At 40.0% G+C, this 27,727-nt stretch overlaps 1 protein-coding gene across 1 annotated transcript in view; it reads right to left on the bottom strand.

Moving 5' to 3' along the window:
- fcho2 (FCH and mu domain containing endocytic adaptor 2) overlaps positions 1-27,727 on the bottom strand; it is a 73,320-nt gene that overhangs the window by 24,719 nt on the left and 20,874 nt on the right. Inside the window, 10 exon segments of the mRNA NM_001142071.1 lie at positions 2,195-2,219; positions 4,758-4,830; positions 5,243-5,287; positions 7,459-7,555; positions 7,910-8,008; positions 16,188-16,292; positions 17,901-18,053; positions 19,556-19,697; positions 19,781-19,855; positions 25,417-25,508. Coding sequence (NP_001135543.1) covers positions 2,195-2,219; positions 4,758-4,830; positions 5,243-5,287; positions 7,459-7,555; positions 7,910-8,008; positions 16,188-16,292; positions 17,901-18,053; positions 19,556-19,697; positions 19,781-19,855; positions 25,417-25,508 — 906 coding nt within the window.

The following is a 27,727-nucleotide window of genomic DNA, read 5'->3' as shown; positions in this document are numbered from 1 at the left end:
ATGAGTGGGAGATATCATGGCTTTTTGAGGAGCAAACCTCACAGCAAACCCCAACAGCAGCCATTCTATAGGAATAGCAGAATATTCCCCTATGCCTTTATAAAGTAGCAAAAGTATACAGACATCTCCCAGAACATTCAACTTCCATCTTAATGATAATAACGTGCAGAATAAGTGCTGTTTGGTTGGCACAGGAATGGCATCTGTATGTAGGAATACTCAGTAGAGAATCATTTAAAAACAAACTTCTTATTTAGGCAATATATGGTGGGAAACGCCGGGTTTCTGAATAATGGTTTTCCATATATAATACTGGTACAATGTCCTCTTTTTTTAGAATTGGCAGAAACACAAATATTAAATTATTATTTGTAATTATTACTTGCAAGAGAATGCTTAGCACAATATCCAATGTCCCAATCCCCATTTCTGATCTTTCACATATTGAGCCCTAAAGTGCCTATTAAAGGCTACACTAACGCTATCAGACTAAAAAACTCACTAAATCATGACATCATTCCAAAACACTCAATACTGCCAGTTTTTGTATTCACTGAATGCAGACGTGCTTCCAGCTCAGTGTGCCTCATTATTTATTAACCACTAGCAGCACAACAAGCAAGCCAGAAAGTAAACATTGTAAGTCAAACCCAGTTAGGCCTTGCTTCACCGCTTTCACCTTGCAGCTATCGAGACTGCTACCGCTTTATTTATTTAATGCTTCCATTTACTGAGAGCCCAGCAAGCACATACAGCCCAGCACTACATTAGCAACTCATTAGCAGCAAGCTCAAGACTTAAAGTGGCAGCTTTATATACAGCTTTTCCCCATAATTCACCTACTCTGTTGTTCTGAAGGGGATGCGCAACATGGAAGTTACAGGGAACTTGTCACCCAGACATAAAAAGCTGTATAATTAAAGTCAATTCAAATTAAACATGGAACCAAAATTATTTTTTTATTAAAACATCCATCCGTATAAATGCATTTAAAAACCTCAGCTGTCAGTCATATATTGCCTGCCCCACCTCTATGCCTCAGGCACAGCAATCACTTTCACTTTCATTTCTGCGCTTCCTAGATGTCACTTCTCTCCTCACATTCCCCCTCCCTGTCTATAATTTTATAACCTGGACATGGGCACATGTATCAGGTCCTCCTTCTGGTGGCGCTTACACATGATTTTGTCATGTTGCAAAGTTTGTCTTGAAAAGAGCTTCCACAAAATGGCTGCCACCTGCTTGCTGCGATTCCAAAAGGAAGGAATCAATATTAAAATAATTAATATAGTGCAAGTAATGTTTATTCTGCCTGAATAGCACAATAAAATAGGAATTTTAATTATTTATTAGGGTGACAAGTCCCCTTTAAGGGCTACAGTCATTCCACCTGATAATCCTGGACAGTCATTCTAACTGGAGTAAATACTTGATTATGTGCAAAATTATTAATATAAATAATATAATATCCCAGCTAAAAGGGTTAGTATAGGGCAGTACCTAACTTACATATGGTTGTAAGGAAATGAAAACAGCAGAGAGTGAGGTGTTTATTGCTTGCTGGTTTTAGCTGGCTGCACTCCAACAGCTCCGTACAAGGGCAATGCTGGAAATGGTATTTCTGTGCCTGGATGAATATGGCACCTATGATAAAAAAAAAATGGTTTCCCCCACTGGAGGCGCAGGCCAACACACTTGAGTTGGGGAAACAATATTTTCCATAAAAATGTTTGCCTTGCTAGCGCTATGCCAGCCGCACCGGGAGGGAGCTCCTGCTGTGCACAGCCAACTTACTCATTATACTCTTAGGAGCGGCGGATACCTTCGTAACCAAGTGGTTTGAATGAGAAACTAGTATAGTCTCTCTCTGGAAAAAAATAACAATAACATTGCAGCCTCACAGAGAAATATTTTTGTCAGGGGTGACCCCCATTTAAAAGACTAAAAGAGTGAGGAGAAGGCGGCAAATAATTAAAAAACTATGTAACAAATACATGAAGACCAACAGAAAAGTATATATCCCTTTATAATATGCTGAACTAGGTTGGTGTCTGGCAACAACAAAACAAGTGTTTATATCCCCTTTAACTCTATTCTGATACAATTCAAAGAAAAAAAACACATTACTTACAGATTTGCTGATAATGTGTAAAGAAAACAGAAAAGGGAATAGTTATGGAACAGAGGTACTTACGAGAGAATCGGCATCTGCATTTTCCCTGTGGGAAGAGAAGAACGCCCATAAGCAGGTGGATCCAACACAATACACAATATTGCCTGTTTCTTCATGTAACTGTTACTTAAACTATCAACAGACAGGGGTGACATGGAGTTGTTCCTGTTTTTTAACAGAATCCCCAAAGTCCCTGCAGCCACATAAACTAGATCCCATTAAATTAAAGGCACACTATGCTGACCTGTTTGGAAACTCAATATTTAAACATGTATTTTCTTGAACTTTAAAACAATGATTGCCCAAAAGTGATTGATTTCATCAAGCCGTGCGTAACACAATTTGTCTGGCTAATTTGGCTTGAGGCTTATTTTGACTGGCCGCAGGGAACTGTATAGTAGTTAAACCAAACCTGGAATGAAATATAAAGAAAAACAAATGGAGGCAGTGCAGGCAGAACTAAATTGGCTGTGCTTTCTTAACTGTACATAATATTGCATTATGCAAGGGCACCTGGTCTGAACTGCTGCTAAAATTATAAAAATAAAATAAAAAATGTTCATGTGCATTTATAATCAATAAACACTTAGGGGCAGGTGCGTAACTTTAATGGAAGCAGACCCTGATGCTGCTGGGGAGGCCAAGGAGGTATAAGGGGCTCCGTGGGGCACTGACAGATACAATCATGTGAAAAAATGAGGACACCCTATTAAATGTTCAGTTCTTTATTAACAAATGTTCACATGTCGATGTCTAATCTTGTTGTTATTTATCTCTGGATTTAATTGCAGGTAACCTTGATTTACTGAAAAGAACTTTTGATTAAACAAAGATATCAACAAAAATGTGTATTCTGAGGACAAAATGAGTACACCCTACCCCCTAATAGCGAGTGTTACCCCCTTTGGCTGAAATAACTGCAGTCAGGCGCTTCTTGTAGCCATCTACCGATTTCTGACATCGGTCTGAGGAAAGTTTGCCCCACTCCTCAATGCAGAATTCTTTTAGCTGTGAGATCTTTGAGGGGTTTCTTGCATGTACAGCCCGTTTCAATTCACCCCACAGCATCTCAATTGGATTAAGATCTGGGCTTTGACTCGGCCACTCGAGGACTCTACATTTCTAAGCTTTCAGCCAGTCCTTAGTGAATTTACTGGTATGTTTTGGGTCATTGTCATATTGCAGGGTCCTGTTCTGCTTCAGCTTTAATTTTCTTACAGATGGTCTCACATGTTCCTCAAGCACCCTCTGATACACAGTAGAATTCATGTTGGATTTTATGATGGTAAGCTGGCCAGGTAGCAAAGCATCCCCAAACTGTGACACTTCCACCTCCACCTTCACGGTTGGTATAAGGTTCTTTTCCTGGAATACTGTATTTGGTTTACGCCAAACATGTCCTCTGTTCTGGTGACCAAATAATTCAATTAGACTCATCTGTCCAAAGAACATTATTCTAGAAGTCCTGGTGTTTGTCTACGTTCTCTCTGGCAAACTTTAGTCTGGCCTTGACGTTTCTCTTAGAGATTTCCTCCTTGCACACCTCCCATGCAAGTTAAAGTTGTGCAGTCTCTTTCTGATTGTAGAGGCACGCACTTTCACATTAACAGTAGCAAGAGCCTGCTGTAGGTCCCGAGATTAAATATCCATATGTCCAAGAATGTTACAAAAACACACAGGCTTTCATAGGGTGTCCTAATTTTTTCACATAAGTCTTTTTGAAATATACTTAAAAAATGTCTTATTACCAATGCCCTAAAAATATTCTGCTTGGGGGCCCAGAAACTTCCACTTATGCTGATGCATATAGCTATATTTATATAGGATAAATACACAAAATACTCTGAAAAAGAGAGTCCCAGGCCCAATTCACTTATGAGTGAGTGCTATAGGAAAAACATAATAAATCACAGCAGTCTGTGGTCCTCTGACTGCCCAAGAATACCACAGACTGAACTGACTAATACAGGTATGGGATATGTTATACAAAATGTGTGGAACCTGGGGTTTCTAAGTTAAGGTATATATTGCTCCCAATAAGAATTAGTTGGGATCCAGTACAAGGTACTGTTTTATTATTAATATTATTATTAGTTTATTGGAGGTGAAATTTCCATAATTCTGTACTTTTTGGATAACAGGTATCTGGATAAACAATCCCATATCTGTATATGGTTCAACTAATGTTTGGCCCACTACAAGAAAACAGTTTATTTCATTTGCGGGAGGTTCTATTCACTAATACGGCACAGTGCTAACCCAAACCCAGTCTTGGATGGCCAATAGGGTAGTGCAGCAGCTTTCCAGCCAGTAGTTCTTTGGTTTATTCCCAAAACCAGACACCATCTTCTTACAGCTTTAAAATTTCTGAGCTTTGGCAGTGAGGAAATGGCTTGCATGTTGTGTTCTTCCAATCAACATGGAAAATACATTAGTATATTAAAAACAGAGGAGACGAAGGTCCCATAAACTGAGGAGTCGGAGTCTAAGGATTTATGTAGACTCTACAGCCCTGATTCACACAACTGTGCAAAATATCATAAAATAATCATACAATAAAGAGCACAAATCAATGGTCACTTACACAGATTCTGTATCTTTTTCCTTTTTGATGATTGTTGGCAGCCCAAAGGTTTTCCTTTTTTTCTGCTTTACACCTGAGAAAGGAACACCAATAAAGAGCACATGGATGAAGGGAACAGTTATTTAATTAACACAGCTAATCACATTGTGATTTAGTTCCCACATTCTTCATCAAGGACCCCTTGAACTGAAACGGATGCTCTTTCTTTCTAAATGCCCATATTTACATTAGTGTGCTTTGCTTGCTTTTTTATTTAAATCTTTGAATTTGCTAAGTATGAATGACTTGTATACTGTATCAGTCCCCCGCACATCTGCAGGAAGGCTATTCCATGTGTTTATTCCCCTTTTCTGTATGAAAGCTTTTCCTTATGTTCCCCTTCAGTTTCCCTCCCTCCAACCTCATGATTCACCCATTTAGAACAAACACACACACGTACATATATGTAAAGGTAGGTATTTACTATATCTTATTGCTCAACTCACCTTCCACTACCACCGCTGTGTTACATTCTTCAAATTCAATGGGGCCTAAAAGGAAATATGGCAAAACATTAATACAAACAACTGTCAGGTATTAGAATGGTTACTAACAGTCCACTAATATTAAGAACGCTAAAGATGCAATAAAACTAAACTATAGGCTTTACTTTTAATAAATAGTGAGTGTATAGATTGGTAGGTGTGGGTTAGGTGTGCTGGGTTTACTTGGATGGGTTGAACTTGATGGACACTGGTCTTTTTTCAACCCTATGTAACTATGTAACTATGTAACTATGTAAATAAAAATATTTAATTTTTTAATTTAATTTAATAAAGCATGTTCTTTAACAAATGAGCCAAAGGTATGATTGCGATGGGTCATCAGTAAACTATTTTGCTCTATCAAAGCAGCTTCACAAGCTTAGAATGCTCAGTTACAATAATAAAATAGATTAGGCTTTCTCATAAACCTGAGACGCAATCTCGGTCTGCCCTCCAGTGGCCATACTAGTGAAGTGCAGTCAAATGTAAATAACTTTCTGAATGAAATAACATTGAAATAACAATGCGAGCTACATTTAAACACTTTTGATATACATGGTAATAGCTTTGTTGTGTTCAGGTAGGAGCATAGGGCTGATGCCAGTGGAGGGGCTGATTCCCGGCCTCCAATCTTGCCTGCACTGAAACCACTGTGTTGGCCAGGGTGCAGGCAATCACATTTTCAGGGGAAAAAATTCAGTATTTTGTGTTTCATTGTTTTTTGATAAATTTTTCTTTTTTGTGCATTTTTTTGCTCTTTTGACAAGGTATTACACCTATATGCCAAAGAAGTGATGATGCATGGAATCACAGAGAGTTACAGAAAGAGATAGTGGGCTGACTGCTCTATAAACTGGAATAACTTGATTCTATCCATTTGCCTTAGAGCACCTACATGTGGAGAAATTGGAACACAAAAAGCTGATATAGGCTAACCTTAATCACTTACTATGGGAAAAAATGTCCCTCACTAAGCTAAACCCAAGGTCTCCGAGAAACAAGTAAAAATAAATGAATACAAATTGTACCAAAAGTACAGGAAGCAGATACGATGAGTAAGGCGTTATTTGATAAAAATAGGGCAGCACAATGAATTGCCCACATCCAAATGAAAATAAAACCAATCACAATTGCTCTTCTCTACTTGTGCCCTAGGCTGTACAACTTCTGCCAAAGTGATTTTTAGGCAAAACAAAACAAGCTGAATAGTAACACTATGTGAAAGGGTTAATAAAGGCTACTCTGAGTTATTAATGTGACTCTTCTGGTACCATCAAGTGATGAAGAGAGAGCGCTGGGCAGCTGGGCACCCTGAGTGGGTACTTTGTGCGACTGCTGTTTCCCTCTCAGTGTGCGTCTGTGGCTCCTCTCACATTAGACACATACACTTCCCATGCCAGCGAGGGGCAAGGCTTTGCGTGCCTGGCATGGTGCCGGTTTAGAGCCCAGCTGGACACCAGCGCACACTGCGACCCCCTCCTGCCACATGTCACTTTGGAATCGCTTCCACGGCAAAAGTTTATTCAACCTCTCTCTCTCAGAATGCAGCGTGCCAGCCATCGCTCTGCTGTCTCACCGTGGGGAAGGTTGATTTTTTTTGACAGCACTAAAGCAAGAGAGCAATTCCTAATGAACAGCTTGATACGAGCGGAATTCCAAATGTTTTAGCCTCAATTAATTCTGTCAAAACAAATGATTGCTCTAAGTGCTCTGATCTTAAGGCTGGGTCAGTGCGGGTCAGCATTGTGAGTACACAAACACTCTATCCACACCAGCTTGTGCTTTGCCTCATACACTATCAATGTGCTGTATGTGCAAACAAAGTGCCTGTATTTTGACTATACAAGAGAAGAACATTACACAGGCACAAACAGAGAGGGAATATAAAGCAGCATACAATAGAAAACATTTTAAACATTTTAAATGCAGATATCACATCAAATGTTTTTTAAATTAATATTGTCTTATGAAAGCTGGCTGGCATACTGATTGTTTGCTAATTAATTTCCCATAAATACTTTGAATTTGTTAATCTTTTTAATTAACATAACTGGAATGCAGGTAGTGGTTTAGGAGCTAGAAACTAACAATCAGAATATAATACAGAACCAAGAACCCAAAAGGCCCTGGAAGCAGTAAAAGCAACTGTGTGTGTGTGTGTTTCTGTATTCACTTACCTGGCCTTTCCTTCCCAGTTCCTTTAGACTCTGCAAACTTCTGTAACAGGCTATCAACGGTGATGTTTGCCATGTTATTTATGAAGTCTTCATGAACCTAAAAGCACAAAAACTAAGTTTTAGTATTAGACAGACATTGATATTTGATGAGATTCCTCTGTCCAGCAGCTCTCCAGCCTGGAATAGGACAGGAACAGAAAAATAAGAAATAAATAGTAACAATAACAATAAAATTGTAAGCTCACAGCAAAAGTTTTTGGGTCAGTGACCCCCATTGAAAGCTGGAAAGATGTATCAGAAGAAAGAATAAAAAATAAATAAATAAATGTAGACCAACTGCAAAAGTGCTAGGGAACCAACCAACTATAAGCAGACTGTAATGGGATGACTGACCCCAGTTTAAGATAGCAGGGTTAGCACTGGTTAATTCCCAACAACAAATCCAGCTCACCTGACCAATCTGAATATGGACTTCGCTAACCGAATGGGAGTAAGACTCGATGATTTCTTTTACTCGCATGAGATGCGCTTCTTCAATATCCTGGAATTTCTGTTAAAGCCAATTAAATGGTTACATTGTACATCTAGTTATGCAAAAAGTCATTTTAATATCTCTTTATTTGGAGTAAATTTTATAACATTTAAAAAAGGGGGGGGGGGGGAAATATGTAACAAAAATGACAAAGAAAACAGAAAGGCAGGACATCAATTCAGCAATGTGATCATTATTTGAGACAAAGTAATGTTAATCGCAGCAGAGTTTGTATGTATATTTATATTGGGCAGCTATACAATAATGTGCAATAAAGAAATATTAATTTCAGATGTCATTACTAATTCTTTGGAATTGCATTTTTGTCCTGAATATGTCCCAAGGAGACATTATTTGGCAAAAAGTCATTTTTAATACATAAATAGATTTTTAATAGGTAATGGATAAATAAACACATCAATTAATGGAAATGCCAACAGGAGCTCCCTAGTGTATAATGAGTAAGAATGTACAAAAAAAAAAAAGACAAGAGAAACTGTTTAAGAACCTGGGATTTGGGAAACTACCCACTAATGGTGCCTCAGATATAAAGAAACACTTTATTTCAAATATTTGATTAAAAATACATGCGCAGTTAGAACACATTAGTAATGTGCAAACGTGAGGATATACAATAAATCAATACTTATTAAAGGCCCTGAACTCGGGTACAAAATGAAGGAAATCAATGGCTCCTCAGTGCACACATAATATTCAACGTACATCATCATATACAGTGAAGGGGAAAACCAGTTTCCGAAACAAAATTTATTAAAAAGCCCCACACAACACAGAAGCCCCTAATTTACCTAACACTGTAATCTATTCCTTCAAAAACTATGAATAAATACCATTTTCTTTTGAATCTCAAAGTATTCAGCCAGATCAGCGGGGGAACAGGGGGAGGGGCTTAGGGAACTGTTCCAAACCATATTATTACAAATCATGAAAACGCTTCATATTTTTAAATTGATTTATATTGAAAAGTTGCTTGAAATTAAGCTTAAGTTGTGTTAGGGTAGCAGGATAAACATATCAATTCTATAATATAAACACCCATAATAGTTGCTCGATTGGAATCCCAAGGAACCGTCAATACAGCCTGAAAAGGCTGTATCCTATTCCCCCTGCTTATTCCTATTCCTATTCCCCCTGCTTATTCCTATTCCTATTCCCCCTGCTTATTTGTTTAATTCATTTGTGGTGCATGCCATTCAGATCTTCCATCCTCTCTCTGTACGAGTGGCTGTCATTTACAAACCCCCGTCAGCCTCCTCCCCTGCTACCTTCCTCTCTGATTTTAAAACATGGCTCTCCTTTTTCCTCTCTACTGACGGCCCTGCAATCATCCTTGGGGATTTCAACTCCCACATTGATGATCCCTCGCAACCCTGGCCCTCACGTTTTCTCCGCCTAACCTCCTCCTTTGAACTCCAGCAGTGGACAAATGCTCCGACTCATAAGGATGGCCACTTTCTGGATTTAGTCTTTACTAAAAATCTGTCCCTGTCTGATTTTAACAGTGTCCCCTTTCCCTTCTCTGACCATCACCTTGTTACATTTTCTGTCTCTCACTCTCCTTCCCAACCTGCTCCTTCCCCCGCTGTATTAATTAGAAACACACGTGGCATAGATCTCCCGGCCTTAGCTCGCTCTTTCAGGTCCAGTCTCTCCTCCTTCAATGAGTTGTCTGACCCGGATACCCTGGTTTGCGAGTACAACAGAATACTAGCCTCCACTATTGATTCATTTGCACCCCTTCAGCCTAAGCGCACTCGGGTGCAAAACCCCCGCCCCTGGCTGAATGTGCAGACCAAATTCCTACGCTCCTGTGCGAGGTCTGTGGAACGTATGTGGAGGAAATCCCGTACGCAAGCAGACTTTATCCACTATAAATTCCTATTAGCCTGCCTCAATTCTGCCCTGTCGAAGGCTAAACAAGAATACTACAACACCCTCATTAACAGTAATAAATCCAACCCAAAACGCCTATTTTCCATATTCAATACCCTTCTGCGTCCCTCGCAGACTCCATCACCTGACTTTATGCACTCCCCCCAGGACTTTGCTGATTTCTTCCTGAACAAAGTGGAGTCCATCCGCAATCAAATTCCCCCCTCTAATAATACTGACCAGCTCCTCCTTCCTCAGCCCCCCTCTGCATGTCTTAGCTCATTTGGTCCCGTAACTGGCTCTGAAGTCTCCCGGCTTCTGTTGTCGGCTCCGCTCACCACTTGCTCTCTAGACCCCATGCCTTCTTCTCTTCTCAAACACTGTGCTGCTGAGCTTACTCCCGCTCTTACTCCCATCTTCAACTCTTCTCTGTCTTCTGGAAGTTTCCCCTCTTCTTTCAAACAGGCCTGTGTCAAGCCCATCCTTAAAAAGGCCACGCTGGACCCGTCCTGTCTCTCTAACTACCGTCCTGTCTCGCTTTTACCGCTTGCCTCCAAAATCTTAGAGCGCATTGTCTTCTCCCGTATCACTAACTTCCTTAATGCACATAATTTACTGGACCCGCTGCAATCTGGCTTTCGGCCTGCGCACTCTACTGAGACAGCGTTGTGCAGAGTTACGAATGATCTCCAGGTTGCCAAAGCCAGTGGTCACTTTTCTGTACTAATCCTCCTAGATCTATCGGCTGCGTTTGATACGGTTGACCACTCCCTCCTAATGCAAATTCTGCATTCGATTGGTCTCCGTAGTCAGGCTGCATCCTGGATCTCTTCCTACCTCTCTAACCGTTCATTCACTGTCTCCTACGCTAACAAAATCTCATCTCCAGTTCCTCTTAATGTGGGGGTACCCCAAGGCTCTGTACTTGGGCCGTTGTTGTTCTCCCTTTACACGCTGTCTTTGGGAGATCTTATCCGTTCATTTGGCTTCAAATACCATCTGTATGCTGATGATACCCAAATTTACTTTTCGACCCCTTCATTAACAGTTGAAACTGAGACTCAAATCTCTAACTGCCTCCTGGCTATCTCCAGTTGGATGAACCAACGCCACCTAAAACTCAACCTAACAAAAACTGAACTAATGATCTTTCCGCCTAAACCTGGTCCTACTCCCCCCTTTTCTATCTCTATTGAAGGCACCCTCATCAACCCTGTCAATTCCATGCGTTGTTTGGGGGTGATCTTTGACTCCAGTCTCTCCTTCTCTGACCATACTAACACCACTGTCAAAACCTGTCACTTTTTCTTACGCAATATTGCCCAAATCCGGCCCTTTCTTTCTACTGTAACAGCTAGGCTGCTCATGCATGCTCTCATCCTATCCCGACTTGACTACTGTAACCTGCTGCTAACCGGCCTCCCTAATTCCCATCTTTCCCCCCTACAGTCTATATTAAACACCGCTGCCAGAATTCTCCTCCTCTCATCCAGGAGAGTTCAGGCCCTTCCCCTGCTAAAGGCCTTATCATGGCTTCCTGTTAAACAAAGAATAGTTTACAAACTCCTTCTCTTAACCTTCAAAGCCCACCATTCCTCTGCTCCTCACTACATCTCTTCCCTGGTGTCTCCGTACGTTCCTGGCCAACTCCTTCGTTCCTCGCAGAGCAACCATTTGGTTGTGCCCCCCACTAATACTGCTGTTTCCCCGCCTTAAACCCTTCTGCCTTGCTGCCCCTTACATTTGGAATTCCCTCCCTGATGTCCTCCGGAGAGAATCCTCCCTCAGTCTTTTTAAAACTAAACTTAAAGACTACCTTTTGGAGCACTCGCCCAGCACCTGATCTGGAAACTGGCACTTATATTGAAATGTCACCCACTGTGACCTATAGCACTTATATTTGCCTATTTGTGTCTGTTAGTTACCCCTCCCATATAGATTGTAAGCTCTACGGGGCAGGGACCTCCTTCATCTTGTGTTTCTGACTCTTATTGCAACTGCACTTTGTATTTATTGTTGTACTTTGTATTTATCCATTATCTTTAACCCCCTGTCTGTATTAATGAATTCTACTGTACAGCGCTGCGTACATAAGTAGCGCTTTATAAATAAAGATATACATACATACAAAAGGTCTCACCAACCCTCTCCTATAACAATGTACACATGTCCCAGTGTAATATTGGTAATACTGTATATTATGCCTATTCTGGAGAGTAATTGATTCTCTTGAGCTTGCTTTACCTGAAAAAGCTAATAAAACCATTCTAATAGTCTAGCACAGCATGATAAACCTTGAAAAACCAACAGAAATAGCTTTACTGCGCATTATGCCTGATAGCCACTAGAGGGCGCAGAATAACACAAGTGATGAAAGGGAAACTAAAGTGTTAATTTAGCAAATGTCGTTTTCGGCAAGTGTTTTTTTTTTTTTTTTTTTTTTTTTACAATTTAAAAAATGTTTAAAAGTCCTGCATTTAACAAAAATAGTCGCACAATTAACGCAATAATAATAAACAATGACAATTTGTAACAAAACAACTTAACAACAGAATAAAAGCTATATATCGCTTGGATGTGCCTATTGTGCAAGAAATGTTCAATAAAATGTGCACTGGTAAAGAGGCCCTACATGAATAAAAGATCTGAGTCTGGATATCCAGACTAATAGCAGCAAACTCTAACAAAGCGTTTAATGGAGTTCATTCCCTTGTTCATTTTGAGGTTCAGTATAATTTATGTATATACTACATAAAGCTTAGATTGGTGCTTGAGCATCTCACAACCAGAGCTCAAAGTCAATGGGCACCCTCTGCACCCTCTTGGTGCCAAGCCTGTGGGTAAGTAGCCTTATAGCAGCCACCTCCAACAGCAGGGCACGAGCACAGATTTATATTATTATAGATTGTACTGCCTCCTGCTCCATCTGTATATCCCACGGAGACTGTATGAACTGCATTTGTGTAGGGGAAAAGCTACAAGATGGCTTTCTTGCAATGGCACAGCGAGCACCGAGCCGCATAGCACACACACAGCTTTGCTTATGTACTCACTGAGGGGCTTAGCCTAATACAACCTTTGGGGAGCCAGACAGATAAAAGGCATTCTACTCAAAGAATTCTCAAAAAAAAAAAAACTTGGCACAAAAACTTTGAGAGGTCACAAATGTGCTCCAGGGAACTATAGGGTGTCAGGGCAGCAAGAAACCAAATTATCAGCAAATATAGAGCACCCAGGAGCTTAGCAAATGTAAATAATCAGGCATTGAACCCAGGTCCCTGAAGTACATTTACTTTAAATATGGCACCACATGAGTGGCAGCACCTTACATAGGGATAAATATAGAAAGCAGGAAATATGTCCATTTGTCATTATTACACATTGCAAATCAAACATATTTTCTTTTACACTCCATCCCGTTGAACTCTACAGTCCCAGCCCAACAGGAAGGAATGATTCAGTTTCTCTCCCCATGCAAGGAGGTATGCACGCATCTCCCAGCCCAGTGCTCTCGGCATAGGCAAGGCCACACCCCAGGCTATATTCCAAGATATCTATCAGATACTGTCAAAACTGGCCATACATGTGGATAAACACTGCTTTGCTTGCTTGGTGCCATAAAGTAAGAAGAAGCAAAGTACAATCCCGGTAATTGGTATATCCCCATACACATGCCGAGGAACACAACGGCAGGCTGGGTTTCCCATACAGACAGAACTAGTGAGATCCAATAGTATTGTAGGATGGTCTTTAGAAACTGCCTTTTAAGGAGCCCAGGTATGCAGTTATATTCAGATAGTATGGTTACACCCAAAAGATCCATCCATAACCCTGCATATAAGGCCAAACTGGGAAAGAAAGTGACCCTGACTGTGAGAACAGACCGAACAGAAAGTGTAAAGAGAAGACCTGTTAAATAAAACAAGCCGTATTTATTGGACTGTAAACTTCCCATTTGTTACAGATTTGCCAAGTAACATGACTGCACAAATTACAGGCACCTGATTTCTTCTTTAAAAAAAAAAGGCAAACAGGAAAGCTGTACAGGAAACATGCGAGGAGTGGAAGAGCGAAATGTGTGCGCTCAGCATATATCCCTGCGCATCCTGCAGCCCCATGCCTCTAATCAGCTTCTTTACTGGAAACTCTGGCACCCTCGGCCTGGGAGCAAATGACTAGAACAAGAGAAAGGAATGTACAGCAACTGCCAAGTATGAAGCACAGGGTCAACCTGGGTTATTCCAGCTTCCCCTTTGAGTCTTGGGCAACAGAAATAAGGAAACATGCAAAGGAAAATAAATGTAATATATATCGATAATTTCGCTTCAATTTCCTATCAAAGACTGGTAAAACAGTCACTGCTTACTCTGCACAGGGATATATACTAATGAATTGCACATTTGTTATTATTCAAATTAGTGGAAGGCCTGGGAGTCCAAAACTGCACTGGCAGTGCCCTCTAGTGGCCGCAAAATTCTCAACATACGGAAGAATGCCAGCGTGCTCGGCTAACAAGCTATTACTTCTCTTGCAAGCACGGGAATGGCCTGGTGTTGTTCAGCTAGAAACACTATATATGCTTTCTTGCTGTAAGAAAACTGGTCAGTATAAGAAGCCATTAGATAATGCCAAGTTATGGTCAGACAAAAGCCTTTCCCATTCACATACTAGGGTTAGAGCATATTCTCTACATCAAATACCAGTTTGTGGCGACACACACACACAAATCACAGATTCTAGGTAGCATCATTAATCCCTTAAGCACCAGTGATCACATTTTAGCACTAAATAAAAGCCCCTCTGAAGTCCAGTTCAGTGTCCACACAAAGAGAATGCGGAAAGGCTGTAATTATGCTGAGAAAATTAACAAGGCACATTATTGTAATCTAATTAAGCTTGATCTGGAGCCGCTTTATAGAAGGATTTTATGCTGAGAAAGGATGTGGACACTGGTTGGAAATACACATTTATACAGAAGGAGAGCAGGGTAGCCCAATATAACCAGCACTGCCCAAAGATAAGCTTGCTACTATTACTTTCACTTGAATCAATTTAAGTCAGCGCCACACACAGAATTCTTGTACAGTTTGCTCAGCCAACCGTAAGCATGTGAGCCCTAATACGTACTTTCTAGTTTATTTGCACCAGTGGGAAACTGGCCAACTGATGACCCCCAATAAAAAGCTGTACAGGTATGGGACCCATTATCCAGAATAATCTTTCTGTAATTCTGATCTCCTACCTTAAGTCACAGTAATTATAACCCGACTTGGCTAGCTATATTCTAGGGGTTCTGGTAGACACTAAGGGGCTGATTCACAAAAGGTCCAAAAAGCGAGTGTTATTTTTTGCATGCTTTAAAAATAGTATCATTTCTTATATTTAGAGAATTAACGATCGATTCACCAAAAGGACACTTGTCTAACCTAAGAAGCGATTTTATTGTCGTTATTTATCTGGCGATTACATATTTTTAAGCAATATTTTAAAGCATGCGGTATATTTATGTGTTATTTCATAGCACACAATTTTAGTGCACGTTATTACGCACATAACTATTACTTTCTGAAAACTCCCGTTCTGAACATTTTCCTGAAAACATGGGGATGCATCACTCTAGGGTGAACACATACTTGATTCTCTTCTTCAGATTCCAGAAAAAATTTGACTGCAAATTCCATCTTCTCACCACAGCCAATCACCAGCTGCAATGTTGTTTAGTAATGCCTACTCCTGGGAGGCGTTATGTTTCACAGTAATTATTGCCACGTTTTATGCTTTTAATGCTTCAAAAATGTGTCTGAAATATGGGTTAGTATTATTTCTATTAGATAATTATCGCAATGCGTTGGACGTAACGCTTTGCAATATTTGAGATTTTTGCACATGCAATATGACTAGTGACACATTCGAAATGACTTTGATGAATCATTACTTAATTAAAGAACACTTTTTAATGCATAAAACTATGCGTTAAGTGATAACGACCTATTGCGAATCAGCCCCTAAATCTGCTATTTATTTATTTATCTATCTGCTATTTCTTGTTATTTTTCTGTTGTCAAGTCAGTGGAAATGACCACAGAGGTGATATTCAAGGTGTAACCTTCCATATTCTAAAAAATACTTAACAGGAATATCACTATGTGTGCCAGTATCCTCAGTCCGGGTGCTACCTTTATAAGGTCATGGAAGAGCAGATGCACGGAACACTCTCAAGGTTCCAAAGGAACAGAGCCTCTCTACAAATCTCACATAGGTATATCCTATTGGGCACTTACTGTTAGGCATGTACAGAACTCACCTGGGCTGTTTCTGTCATCTTTTGCTCAAAATCCAGTTTAGCGGCAGCATATTTTTCAACACAGATCTTATAGCTTTCTGTTGCTTTTTTCGTTTTGATTGCTGCCTACAGTGAAATAAATATACAGTTATGACAAACAGAATTGTATAGAAATACAGTGGTGCTCGAATACAACTTCCCAAATACACAGATAAGGCTTCTACCTACAAAAGAAACAAAATTTTCAAATTTGTGGCACTCCAGGTATTGTGATCTACAACTCCCAGCACCTTCAGGCACAAAAGCTGTTCTTTATTACATCTGAAGAGCCACAAGTTTAATATCCCTACATTTCTTGAGAAAAAAGTCTGAACCCAGTGATTAAACAATGTACCAATTTAAGAAGCTGAGTATTGCGGCTCTCCCATCTACTTTCCTATTTAAAAGATCATTAGAATTTCCCTCCTGAATTGTGTTTTGTATAGAGGAATATGTATGCTGACATAGTGGTTCTCTATTAAGGTTTTTCTATCTTAGGTTCTCTATAAGCTTTTTTCCTGCCAATACTATGCCTGGCCAGTCTCCCATCATGTCAGACCACACCTCTAGGCTGCTATGCCACACCTCTCTTGGTTTCTTGTAAGGGAATTGCAACACGGGAACCAAGAAAGGTTGTTACCAGACTGAAAATGCCAAACATTTTTAGTTTGGCAAATACAAAAGAAAACGTAAAAGGAGATGGAGTCGCCATTTAAAGTATTTAACACATTTAAACCAAGATGCCATATTGCCTGCTGCGTATGCTCATAATCAAGCACCCTTTCCAGAAAAAAAAAAAAAAAAGTATTGGTTCCTAGTAAATTGATTATATTGTGTATAAATGTAATAGGAACCTTAAATTGTAAGCTACAATGGGGAAGATAATGTTACAAAATACAATGATTTTACATTTTCTGTTTTTAAGGTTTTCCGTGCATTTCCATGATTTTACATTTTTCTGGATTTTTACACCATTTTTTTCTGGTCCCCTAAAAAAATAAAACATAAAATGGGGGTTCTACTATATAATCCTTGTAAAGTGCTGTGGAATATGCCAGTGCTATAAATTCAGAATAATAATATTCAAAAGATTCTTTCTACATAAAATCCTAAATGTTCAGTCTGGCTTTCCTTTGCTTTTCTGTACCTAGCACATAAGCTCTATATGTACCTGCAGTGATTGCTCATACAGCACAGTAAGGCAATACTCTAATATGTTCGACTGGTTCCGTGCCTTAGGAAGCCAGGTGCACTAGTTATGCAGCATGCTATGTAGTTTAACAATGCTACACAGAAACCTGTTTTACCAGTCATACATTCCTTTTAATTAATTACAAGATCATAGAAATATTTGTGTTTACTTAACAGAGTTTTGAAAGAGGCAAAAAAATATGTGGCTAGTGTTAGCACTGAGAAAAGGCTGTGCAAGTGTGCAGTGGCAGTATGGAATCCGCACAGCAATGGGAGCATTACTGGCAATGATCCTCTGTGGTGCATCAGGGCCAAGTTCCTTACAGATGTTATTCATCAGCTGCATTCCAGCCGGCACTACAGGACATGTTCACTAGTCATTTAAGGTCTTGGGGTTATGAGCAAAGCTCAGGAGGAGGGATTTTACAACCACTATCCTGTGCTGTTTGTATATGTTATACTGTTAAAGCAACGTAGAAGAGAACTGAATGCGATTGAAATTACCTTTTCTATTTCTTTTGCTGCTGCCCCCTCTTTTTTTAACTTCTCTTGCTCTAAGCACTTTGCATTATACAGATCCTTGGCTTTGTGCAGGGCTTGTGTAATACTCTGGATGTTCTGTACGGCCTCTAAGGTCCCAGATACTTCCTCTTTGGTCTGTGAAATACAAATACATTAGCAGCATTAGCTTAGTCGTTAGTATTGTAAGGCAAAATGCAACACAACTGGCAGATGACATTGCTATAGGGACACACAAACCTAATGTAACACTAGTAATTCTCCATTTCTTTGTGCCCATTTGCCTGGGAAAAACAATTGCATCCCTGCTTATGAATATGGTATAGGGAGTTCCGGCAATGCTGTAACGGCTGGGCACAAACTCCAGTTCTGCACAGGCTTTCACCCCGCACCCAGGAAACAGTCCGGGTAGTACATTGCACCACAAGCTTGGGGAAACGATTTCTACAATGTTAGCAAACACTGCTGCACAGGGGAAGCTAAGTGTCCATTGAATAAACATGCTCTGGTCATGTGCTGGCTACTGACTAAATCCAGAAGCAAAACTAGAGCAGTCTCTGGGGCACTTGTTATATTCACTGTTTTTAGCGACAAAGAGGCAAAACCATAAGGTCACTTACGTGCAACTTGCTGCTGCCTTTCAGAAGTTACTAAACTCCAAATGCTGTTGAGACGTGTAGTACAACAACATCAAAACGGCTGCAGACTGCCCATCAGCGCACTAGGAGAAAGCAAGAGGTCGAGGGTGCAAATACTGCCCTTTGCATTACAAATGGTGCCCTCTGGCCTCTCCCTTCCACACTACTTCCTTCAGAGCACTCGGTGGCTACCCAGTCTCCTACAGCAGCCCAGCCAAACAGCACTTTAACAATTTAATTTGTTATTCAAAAATAACAGATCACCACATTCTAAAGCTCTCTTGTGTTTAATATTCTTGTTGGCCACAGCATGACGCCACCCATAAACACTCCCATACACAGCTGATGACACCCATGTAAGTACATATCAGCTAAATTGGAGATATTCTGGTGCTTCATATTCTTCTTGCTAGAACAAAAATAAGTAATGTATAATTTTAAAGACAAAGCTTTGCCCACAGCCATCACTATTTTCCAGCAATCAGTGGCTGGCATTTCAGGGGGGTACCCTCTTAGCGGGGAGAGACCAAACTTGCTGAGCGCATAGTTGGGAGTTTTACCGCTTTGATGGCTTAACACATTTCCCTATTTTTTTTTTATCGTAGCAATTCAACTCCCCTTTCCCACCCAACTGAACATAAAAAAGATGTAACCATGATGAAGCTTGGATGGATATATACATCAGGACTGACAAGCCGATTCATACTTCCCCATAGTACTAACAGTACTACATGAGCATGCTGGTTTTAAGTGAAGATTAAGAAAAACATTTCAAAACCAACAGATTATACCTTCCTAGTGGAAATTATCATTTTGGGATTGCTGCTTTCCATTCTGCTGAAAAATGTAGTACCTTGCCAGTCATTCAATAATACAGGACACATACTGTATTGCTATATTTCAAATTTATGTTTGTATTTCCATTCAAGGGTTAATGAATTTTCCCTGACGCTTCCCTTTAGCAATATCAAGTACACAATATGTACAGATTCATATACTGACCTTTTTATGAGATTTAAGCTGCTCCTCCCCATATTTCTGAACTTCTTTAATGAGATCTTGTAGCTTTTTGACAAGTTCAAGGTGACACCCAGCCAATTTTTCTGTTGACGTTTTAAAGACATCCCAGACTGGCCCAAATGTCCTGCATAAACATAGGAATGAGTTACTTTTCTCCAATATATTAACATGGCTATATTAGACGTAAGAACAATAGAGCAAACATACCCAAGCTGTGTATAATTGCTCGCAGACTTGGCAAGTTTGTTCATTGAGCGTGAATACACCTCTTCTATTGTTGACCTGTAAAGCAAACATAAGTCTCAATGTAAACAATTCTGTGTAAAGAAAGACAAGAAAATATGCAGAATATGACATGAATGCCACTTCCATTACTAAAACTTTAAAAGATAATTCTACACTTACTGACTGCACAAATTAATGTGGGGAAATCCACAGGAGTAAGTTACATTATAAGGTAAGTCTGTGCCTGGATGTGGAGAGATGTTGCCTTTGACCAACAGGTCCGGACTGGTCCCATCTAATCCTGCTGTGGATGACTAACCAAGTCAGCCTAATCTGCCAAATTTATAGATCATCCCAAATCATCCCACAGAAACATTCTCTACAATAAGTGTCTGGGGGTATCAAAGCCCAAGCAGAAGATTCCAATGTAAGTGCTAGTCGGTAGCACAGTGCAGGAGTCCTAGGGTTTCACTCCAGCCAGGGCACTTACCGCAAGGGGTTTGTACTTTGTGTTTTGTTCTCCCTGTGCTTGGGTGGGTTTGTATTTAGGTACTCCGGTTTCTCCCACACTTGGAAAATATGTGTAGGTTAACAGTCTTCTTATATAACTGACCATAGCTTGTGATTTCAGTATGACAATGCCCAACTTTCCTCACTAGCTTACAAACAAGAAACCCTATCAGAAACACAGAAACCCCCTTATCCCTCTGCTCTGTATGTGCAGTTGCAGGTAGGGGCAGAAATTATGTTTGAAATAGCATATTTGAATTACAGTATACACAGCATTACGGTTTTATCTAATTGGGGGAGAAAGAACTGTCGCCATTATGCTCCTCTTCAACTCGCAGCTCCCTATTCCCCCTGTACTCTATTACCCCTGTGCTCTAATTACTGATGAGATGGAAAGAAAAAGACTAGCAGTTGTACAGGCCTTATTTAAGCTTGGGTCACACAGATGAAGATTCTGGCCCCAGAAATGTTTGAGACAAGTAGACTGGCGCACAGCCGCACTGCAACAAAGAATCAGGGCCCCGCCCAGCATCAGAGCTCCGCCCCACATTAAATGACACACTTGTTCACAACTCTCACTCCTTTCCATGTTGCCCATCTGGCAACCAACTGCTCTATCTTTTCACACAAAGCAAACTTTTGTTCTAATAATAAATCATTAAGCAGAAATGCAAAGGTTAATATTTGTTATGCATGTTGTATCTGCAGCTGCCAGTGTTCCAGCTGCCCTAGAACAGCAATTTCCAGCATGACAACCTAATAATGCTGAGCTGGGGATAGGAGGGAAAGATAAAGAGTAGGACTGAGGCTATTTATTTCATGTATTTATATAGCACCAACACAGAGATTATATATCATTTACATCAGTCCCTGTCCCAGAAGAGCTTACAGTCTAAGGTCCCCATCACATTTACACATACAACGGTCAGTTTAGTCAGAAGCCAGTTAACCTGCCAGTATGTTTTGGAGCGTGGCAGCAAACCAGAGTACCCAGAGAAAACCCACACAGACACAGGCAAAACATACAAACTCCTTGCAGATCGTGCCCAAGCCTGGAATCTAACTCAGGACCCCAGCGCTGCAAGGCAAAATTGCTACTAAACAAACCACCGTACTGTTAAGAGAGGGACACCGTAGGACCACGGTTAAATTGGGGCAGGGAGGTACAAAGCAGGATCGTGGTTATGGTGGGGCTGTGTGGGAAACAGTAGGGACACATCTACAAATACATTTCCCAGCTGTTACTCACATTATGATTGACCACATGACTATTATTATATATTTATTTATATAGCACCAGCAAATTACACAAAGCTTTCCATTTATTTTGAACAAAAAGGGGTCTTACCAAACAAGGGTTACAGATTAAAAATGGGATCAGTGGGTCCAGCTCAAACGAGCTTACAATCCATAAATCACCTTAATAACTTTCAATACCGATACATTTTGCCTTTGAACTGTAAAAAAGCTGTGACCTAGGGAAAGATTATACAGCAAACATTCCCTGCAACTGCTGAGGGGCCAAGGAGGCACACGGGGCCTAACATTCCCTCTAAGCAATACCCAACTATAATAATAAATAAAGTAGAGTTCCAGGTGGAAACTTTGACCTGTTAAAATGCCTGCCTGCCTATGCAAATGTACAATTACATAGGAAGAAGAAACTGGGGTGTCTCTATTTGTAGGGGATGTAAAACCTTCGGATGACAGTGTTAAGTGATTAAAAATACTTCATTCCTCATAAATGCAAGAATTTTATCATTTTTCATGGAGATTTGTTCTGTGTCACATCAGTGCTGAGACGGACTACAAATAAATAAGGATCTCCAAAATAACCTGTGTCACAATGTAATAGCTGAACCTTTATGGAATAATATGACCACATTGATACAAATGAAATACAGATGATTTTAACTTTGGGTGGAACCAGGCCTCCCTCCCCTATGTTTAACAATACAACTGTGAGTAACACAGGGTGAAATATACAATGTATTGTTATTAGGGTTTATAACTGTATGAGAAGCCTTAGCTTGGTGCAAAATTGCTTTTTATACAATGTATGCATGGTATTTGCATTATATGTAAACATTCAGCGGCTTGTATGCAAAATGGCAAATTTGTGTTTAATAGAAAAAGGAGAACTTATTCCACCTTTAATGCAAAATTGTCATACATACAAATAAGTCTAAAACAAATCACAAACAGTTTAGTGAAAAAAAGGAAACAAGAAACCATACAAAAACCTTGTTGCAATGTGCACACCCCCTAAACTAATACTCGGTTGAAGCCCCTTTTGATTTTACTACAGCACTCAGTCTTTTTAGGTAAGAGTCCATCAGTCTGGCACATCTTAGTCTGGCAACTGTTGCCCATTCCTCTTTGCAAAAGTTTTCCAGATCTGTAAGGTTTTGGGGGCATCTTCTATGCACAGCTCTTTTCAGGTCACCCGACAGATTTTTGGTGAAGCCATTGCTTTGCCGATTTAGATTTATGCTTTGGGTCGTTGTCATCTTGAGCTTCCTAGCGGATGTTTGAAGATTTTATGACAAAATAGACTGAGCTATTCAGGATTCCATCCACCTTGACTAAAGCACCAGTTCCAGCGGATGAAAAGCAGCCAGTCATCACTGTGGGTATGGTGTTCTTGTGATGAGGCGCTGTGTTATTTCTGCACCAAACATACCTTTTGGAATTATGGTCCAATAGTTTTAACCTTGGTCTTATCAGACCATAATACATTTTTACACATGGCTGTGGAAAACTGGGTATACCATTTTGCAAAGTTTAGCCAGGGCTTAGATGTTTTTCTTTGCTACCCTACCCCACAACTGGTGACCTCTCTGGCCAGTTTTCTCCTGGTCTTCTCATCAATCTTGGAGTAATGTCCTGATCTTTGTACAGTCACTGGTGAGCCATATTTTCTCCACTTGTTGATGACTGCCATCACTGTGCTCCATGGGATGTTTAATGATTACTTTTTTGTACCCCTGTCCTGATTGATACCTTTGAGTGATCTCTTTCATGTTTTAAAAGTTCTTTACGAACCATGACTTTTGGAGTGTGAGACAAAGAGGAGAAGCCAAACTTTATCTGGGCTCACTCAGAACCACTTTCCTTGATGTCAGGTGTATACTTACTATTATTTGAGATGATACAGAATGTGATTGGTTGCTTCTAAATGCAACCACAAACTTGATCATTAAAGGGAGAGCACAGTAATGGAACCAGGGTTTTGTATGATTTTTGCTTTTCCTTCTTTCACTAAAATGTTTCTGATTTATTTTCAACATTGCATACATAGCAACTGCAATAAAGGTGGTATAAGTTCTGGCAGGATTAATCTTGGTTTCTTTTTTTTTTATTATATTAAACAAAAATCTGCCATTTTGGAGGGGTGGGTATACTTTTTATATTTAGCGTAATTTTATGGTATTTTAAGGAAGCAAATTCTGTATCCTTCTAACCTAAAATTTAAATCCTACCTAGTTAGGTTGGAAGCAAACTGTAATAAAAAAATGTAACACGAAGCTATAAACTGACTGCACCACAAATCTGGCTTTCCCATGTGCCAAACAGCTTGTGCAGCGTGCATACAAACCTGATGATTTGGTAAGCCTCCACTACAGCCGCTGGGAGATTTTTATATAGCTATACTCTTTATTCTGAGGGCACTATTTACATTGTGCATGGCTGGATTACAGGTGCAAAGTCAGGCAAACCCCATTATATGAGGGGTTAAGTATAACAATGGGAGGCAACAACAGAGCCAATGTTTACTGCCAACTATTCACTAGCAACAGAGGAGGAAGAAATAAGCAACAGCTGGAATCACAAAGCAAGGCCTGTGCTCGGTTCCAAGGGAAGAAGCACGGACTGACACTGGATTGCCCCACATACACAGCACTACATGTTCACATAGCCCATTTATTATTATTATTTGAGTAATTTGCCACTCAGAGTGAAGGTAAATAGAATGTACCAGTGCCCAGGAGCCCAGCTCCTCACTATAACTGGGAAACCTGCTCAGGTTTATTTAGCACAAGACTAAAAGTAAATAGATTATTTTTCAAATAAGTATTTCACTTTTAGCCCCAAACAAGGAACATTTTACTAAATTATACCCTATCTTTTTCAGTAGAGGCCCTGAGGCCTGTTTCTTTAGCTTGGGTTCCCAGATGTTAATAAAACTACAATTCCCAAATACATAGGGTATAATTTTATAGTATGTATCTGTGTACCTATGAAAGTTCTGCCATATACAGCTGGCACTGCCCACTATTAAATCTAGCCTATCCTGGGATCCATTTGCCTGAGACAGAGTTTCCTGTGCAGTACATAAGGCATTTTATTTGCCACAGAGCTCTCACTTTAGAAACAAAAATGCAATGTTGAAAGCAGACATTTCTGCAAGTAAAATCGCTCCAAACACCACCAAAAAGGCAGAAGAATAGAATGGAAATAGCGATCAGCCAGTTTGTAATAGAAATGCTCCATCTATAACAAAACTAAATACTCTAAATGTGAGCAAGGATTCAACTACTTGTTCATTGACAGCTGTTGCATTAAAGAGATAATATTTCTGTCTTAAAACAGAATAAATAGCATGGCTGCTCCCAATCAGATCAGGAACAATACACATGCAAATTCATAAATACCCCACGCCCACATGGTTTATTAACGATTTACATCGGGCAGGGACAATATGCAACTAGGCTATGACTAAATAGTTTCCTCTATTGCAGTCTGACAGCATTTACATAAAACTATACACTGTACCTGATATGAGAGTGTAGCCTTCACTCAGGGCACACAGTATGTGCTCTCTGGCACTGCCAGATTACTGCTATATTGCATAAGGAGTGAAAAGGCAGCAGGCAGCACACCACGTATTATCATCCCATTTGCTTTATGGTCTACTGATTTCGATTGCCAGCCAATATGAAGCACTTGTGTAGCTCTGGTTCTGGCTGAAATCTACAGATCCCTTACCAGCTGGGAGATTATCAATGACCAGATAACGATTAAAACATAATTATGCTCAGCAATAAGCAGAGCAATTTATTTCTAGTTTATGTCACTAGTTCTGAGTAAAATAAGATAAAACATACCTCTCCCTTATGAATTCAGACAACTCTTTTGTGGATATCTGTCCATGTTTCATATTATGATATAGCACATCAAAACCACTGTTCTTCTCCCCCTGTGATAAAACAAAGCAAATTAAATTAAAACACTTGTGCTCAGAACTGTGAAGAATAGGCATATGCATTTATTAATAAATAAAAGAACTGGCAGAGCTGTGTACATCAGTGTAAAACTGCAGTCTTGGTGCATCCAGCGGCCATACAAGGACTCATGCTGCACAGCAGTGTTGGGCAACTTGTTGAGGCCTGATTCATTCTCATACAGCATGCACGAGGGCCAGATTGACATGAATATGTTGATGTCATACAGTGAAGTCTATGGAGCCCTTGAGCAGACTGGGGGCTAATAAAATCATCTGGATAGCCTCCGGCTGGACAGCCCTGCTATACAGTAACTAATCAGCCAATGGACTTTAATAATAAGTAAACCCCTTTTTTCCCCATCTCTATAATAACTCTAAATTTAAACAATAACAATCCTTTCTCCCTCTAATCATAAAGAAACCTTCACCTGTTCAGTGTGGGTACACTGTCTTGTGGAGCTTTAAACATGTGACTTTAGCCAGAGAGACCTACAAAATAAAACTATGTATCTCCATTTATCAAAATTCTATTAAAGATCAACATTGTCTGCATTTTATAAAAGCGCAGACTGCGTATACACATACTGGATATTTCATATTTGCTGGTTTTGGCCCTTACATGAAATGACCAACTAGTGTGCTTGCTGCAACAGGTTTCCATCTGGGACAGTCTCTAAGAGAGGTCAATGTCAAAAGATTTTGGTGACGGGCTTAATTCCCCTATACATCTATAGTCCGCATACTACAAGCCGCACTATCATTATAGTCTCGCTCATTCCTACTTACAGATGTGGAGCTGTAGATAATATTTTTTCCAATTAAAGTGCACTCGTCCCCAAGTACTACACTTAATCTTGCCAAACCATAAAGAGTAAAAAGACAAGAACCATTTATCTTGCTTGAAGTATAAAACTGTCAACTATTTGGTGGTTAAAAATGTTACATAGATATAGTAGCAATCTTGTATTCAAACTGTTTGTGTGTTTCATAAAAGAAAGGAAGAATGGGGGCAAGGTTTGTAGGGTTTGTTCCTCTAGGGCATATATGTCAAACACAAGGCCCGGGGGCCAAATCCGGCCCACCAGGCTGTTTTATGTGGCCCTTGGTGAGTGTGTCTAACCATCCAGCCTGATCAATTTCCATTTTCCTCACATAGTAACTAAGACTAAGGGGTATATTTATCATGCTGTGTAAAAAGTGGAGTGAAGCATTACCAGTAATGTTGCCCAAGGCATCCAATCAGTAATCAGATTTCAACAGTAGCAAAGCATCTGATTGGCTGCTATGAGCAACATCACCGGTAATGTTTTACTCCACTTTTTACACATTGTGATAAATATACCCCTTAGTATCTTACTAAGTATATTAATAAAGAATTTGGCCCACCTGTGTTTTAGATTTCGGCCCCCTTATGTGATTGAGTTTGACACCCCTGCTCTAGGGAAATAGTAAAGCTTCCAGTTTTCTGTGCAGAACAAATACAAATACATGTATGGTACTGAACATGTTAGAGCACTTGGCTTCCTTAGGACCAGGGTTCATTAGGCCTTGTGATTGTAATGATACCTAAAGTAATGGGATATACTGCAAAAGAGTTCTTCTCTTTCTGCATCATTTTAAAGGAGAAGGAAAGGTAAAAACTAAGTAAGCTTTATCAGAAAGGTCTATGTAAATACAGCCATAAGCACTCACAGAAACGCTGCACTGAGTTGTTCTCCGTCAAAAGATTTCTTGTGTCTGTTTTCCTCTGCCAGCGACACGCAGCTCTCTCCCTTCTCCTGCTCCCCCCTCCCTCAAGAATGCTAAGAGCTCACTCCCCCGCCCCCCCTTAGGAATGTGGATCTGAGCAAATCAGCAGGAAGCTGACTCATAGTCTTACTAACTAAGAATGTACACCGGTCTTGCTCTTGGTGCAGGAGTGAGGCATTATGGGAACTTTCTTTACACAGCTCAGCATTTTTCCTTCCTGTTTGGCTTCTCATCATCTGAACGGGAGAAATATGGGAAGACTTAAAGGAGAAGGAAAGGCTAAGTCACTTGGGGGTGCCAAAATATTAGGCCTTTCCTTCTCCTTTAAATACTGGCAGGGGAGGAGGGACTAAAACAATTATGTTGCATATTGTAACAACTGCTATGCTGCTTACAGAAAGCATGCAGGAACTACATAACCCACAATGCATTGCACTGTGATG

The sequence above is a fragment of the Xenopus tropicalis genome, chromosome 1, assembly GCF_000004195.4.
Source record: "Xenopus tropicalis strain Nigerian chromosome 1, UCB_Xtro_10.0, whole genome shotgun sequence".
Classification (NCBI taxonomy): domain Eukaryota; kingdom Metazoa; phylum Chordata; class Amphibia; order Anura; family Pipidae; genus Xenopus; species Xenopus tropicalis.
The sequence above is the reverse complement of the archived record's forward strand: the minus strand, read 5'-3'. Positions and strand labels throughout refer to the sequence as shown.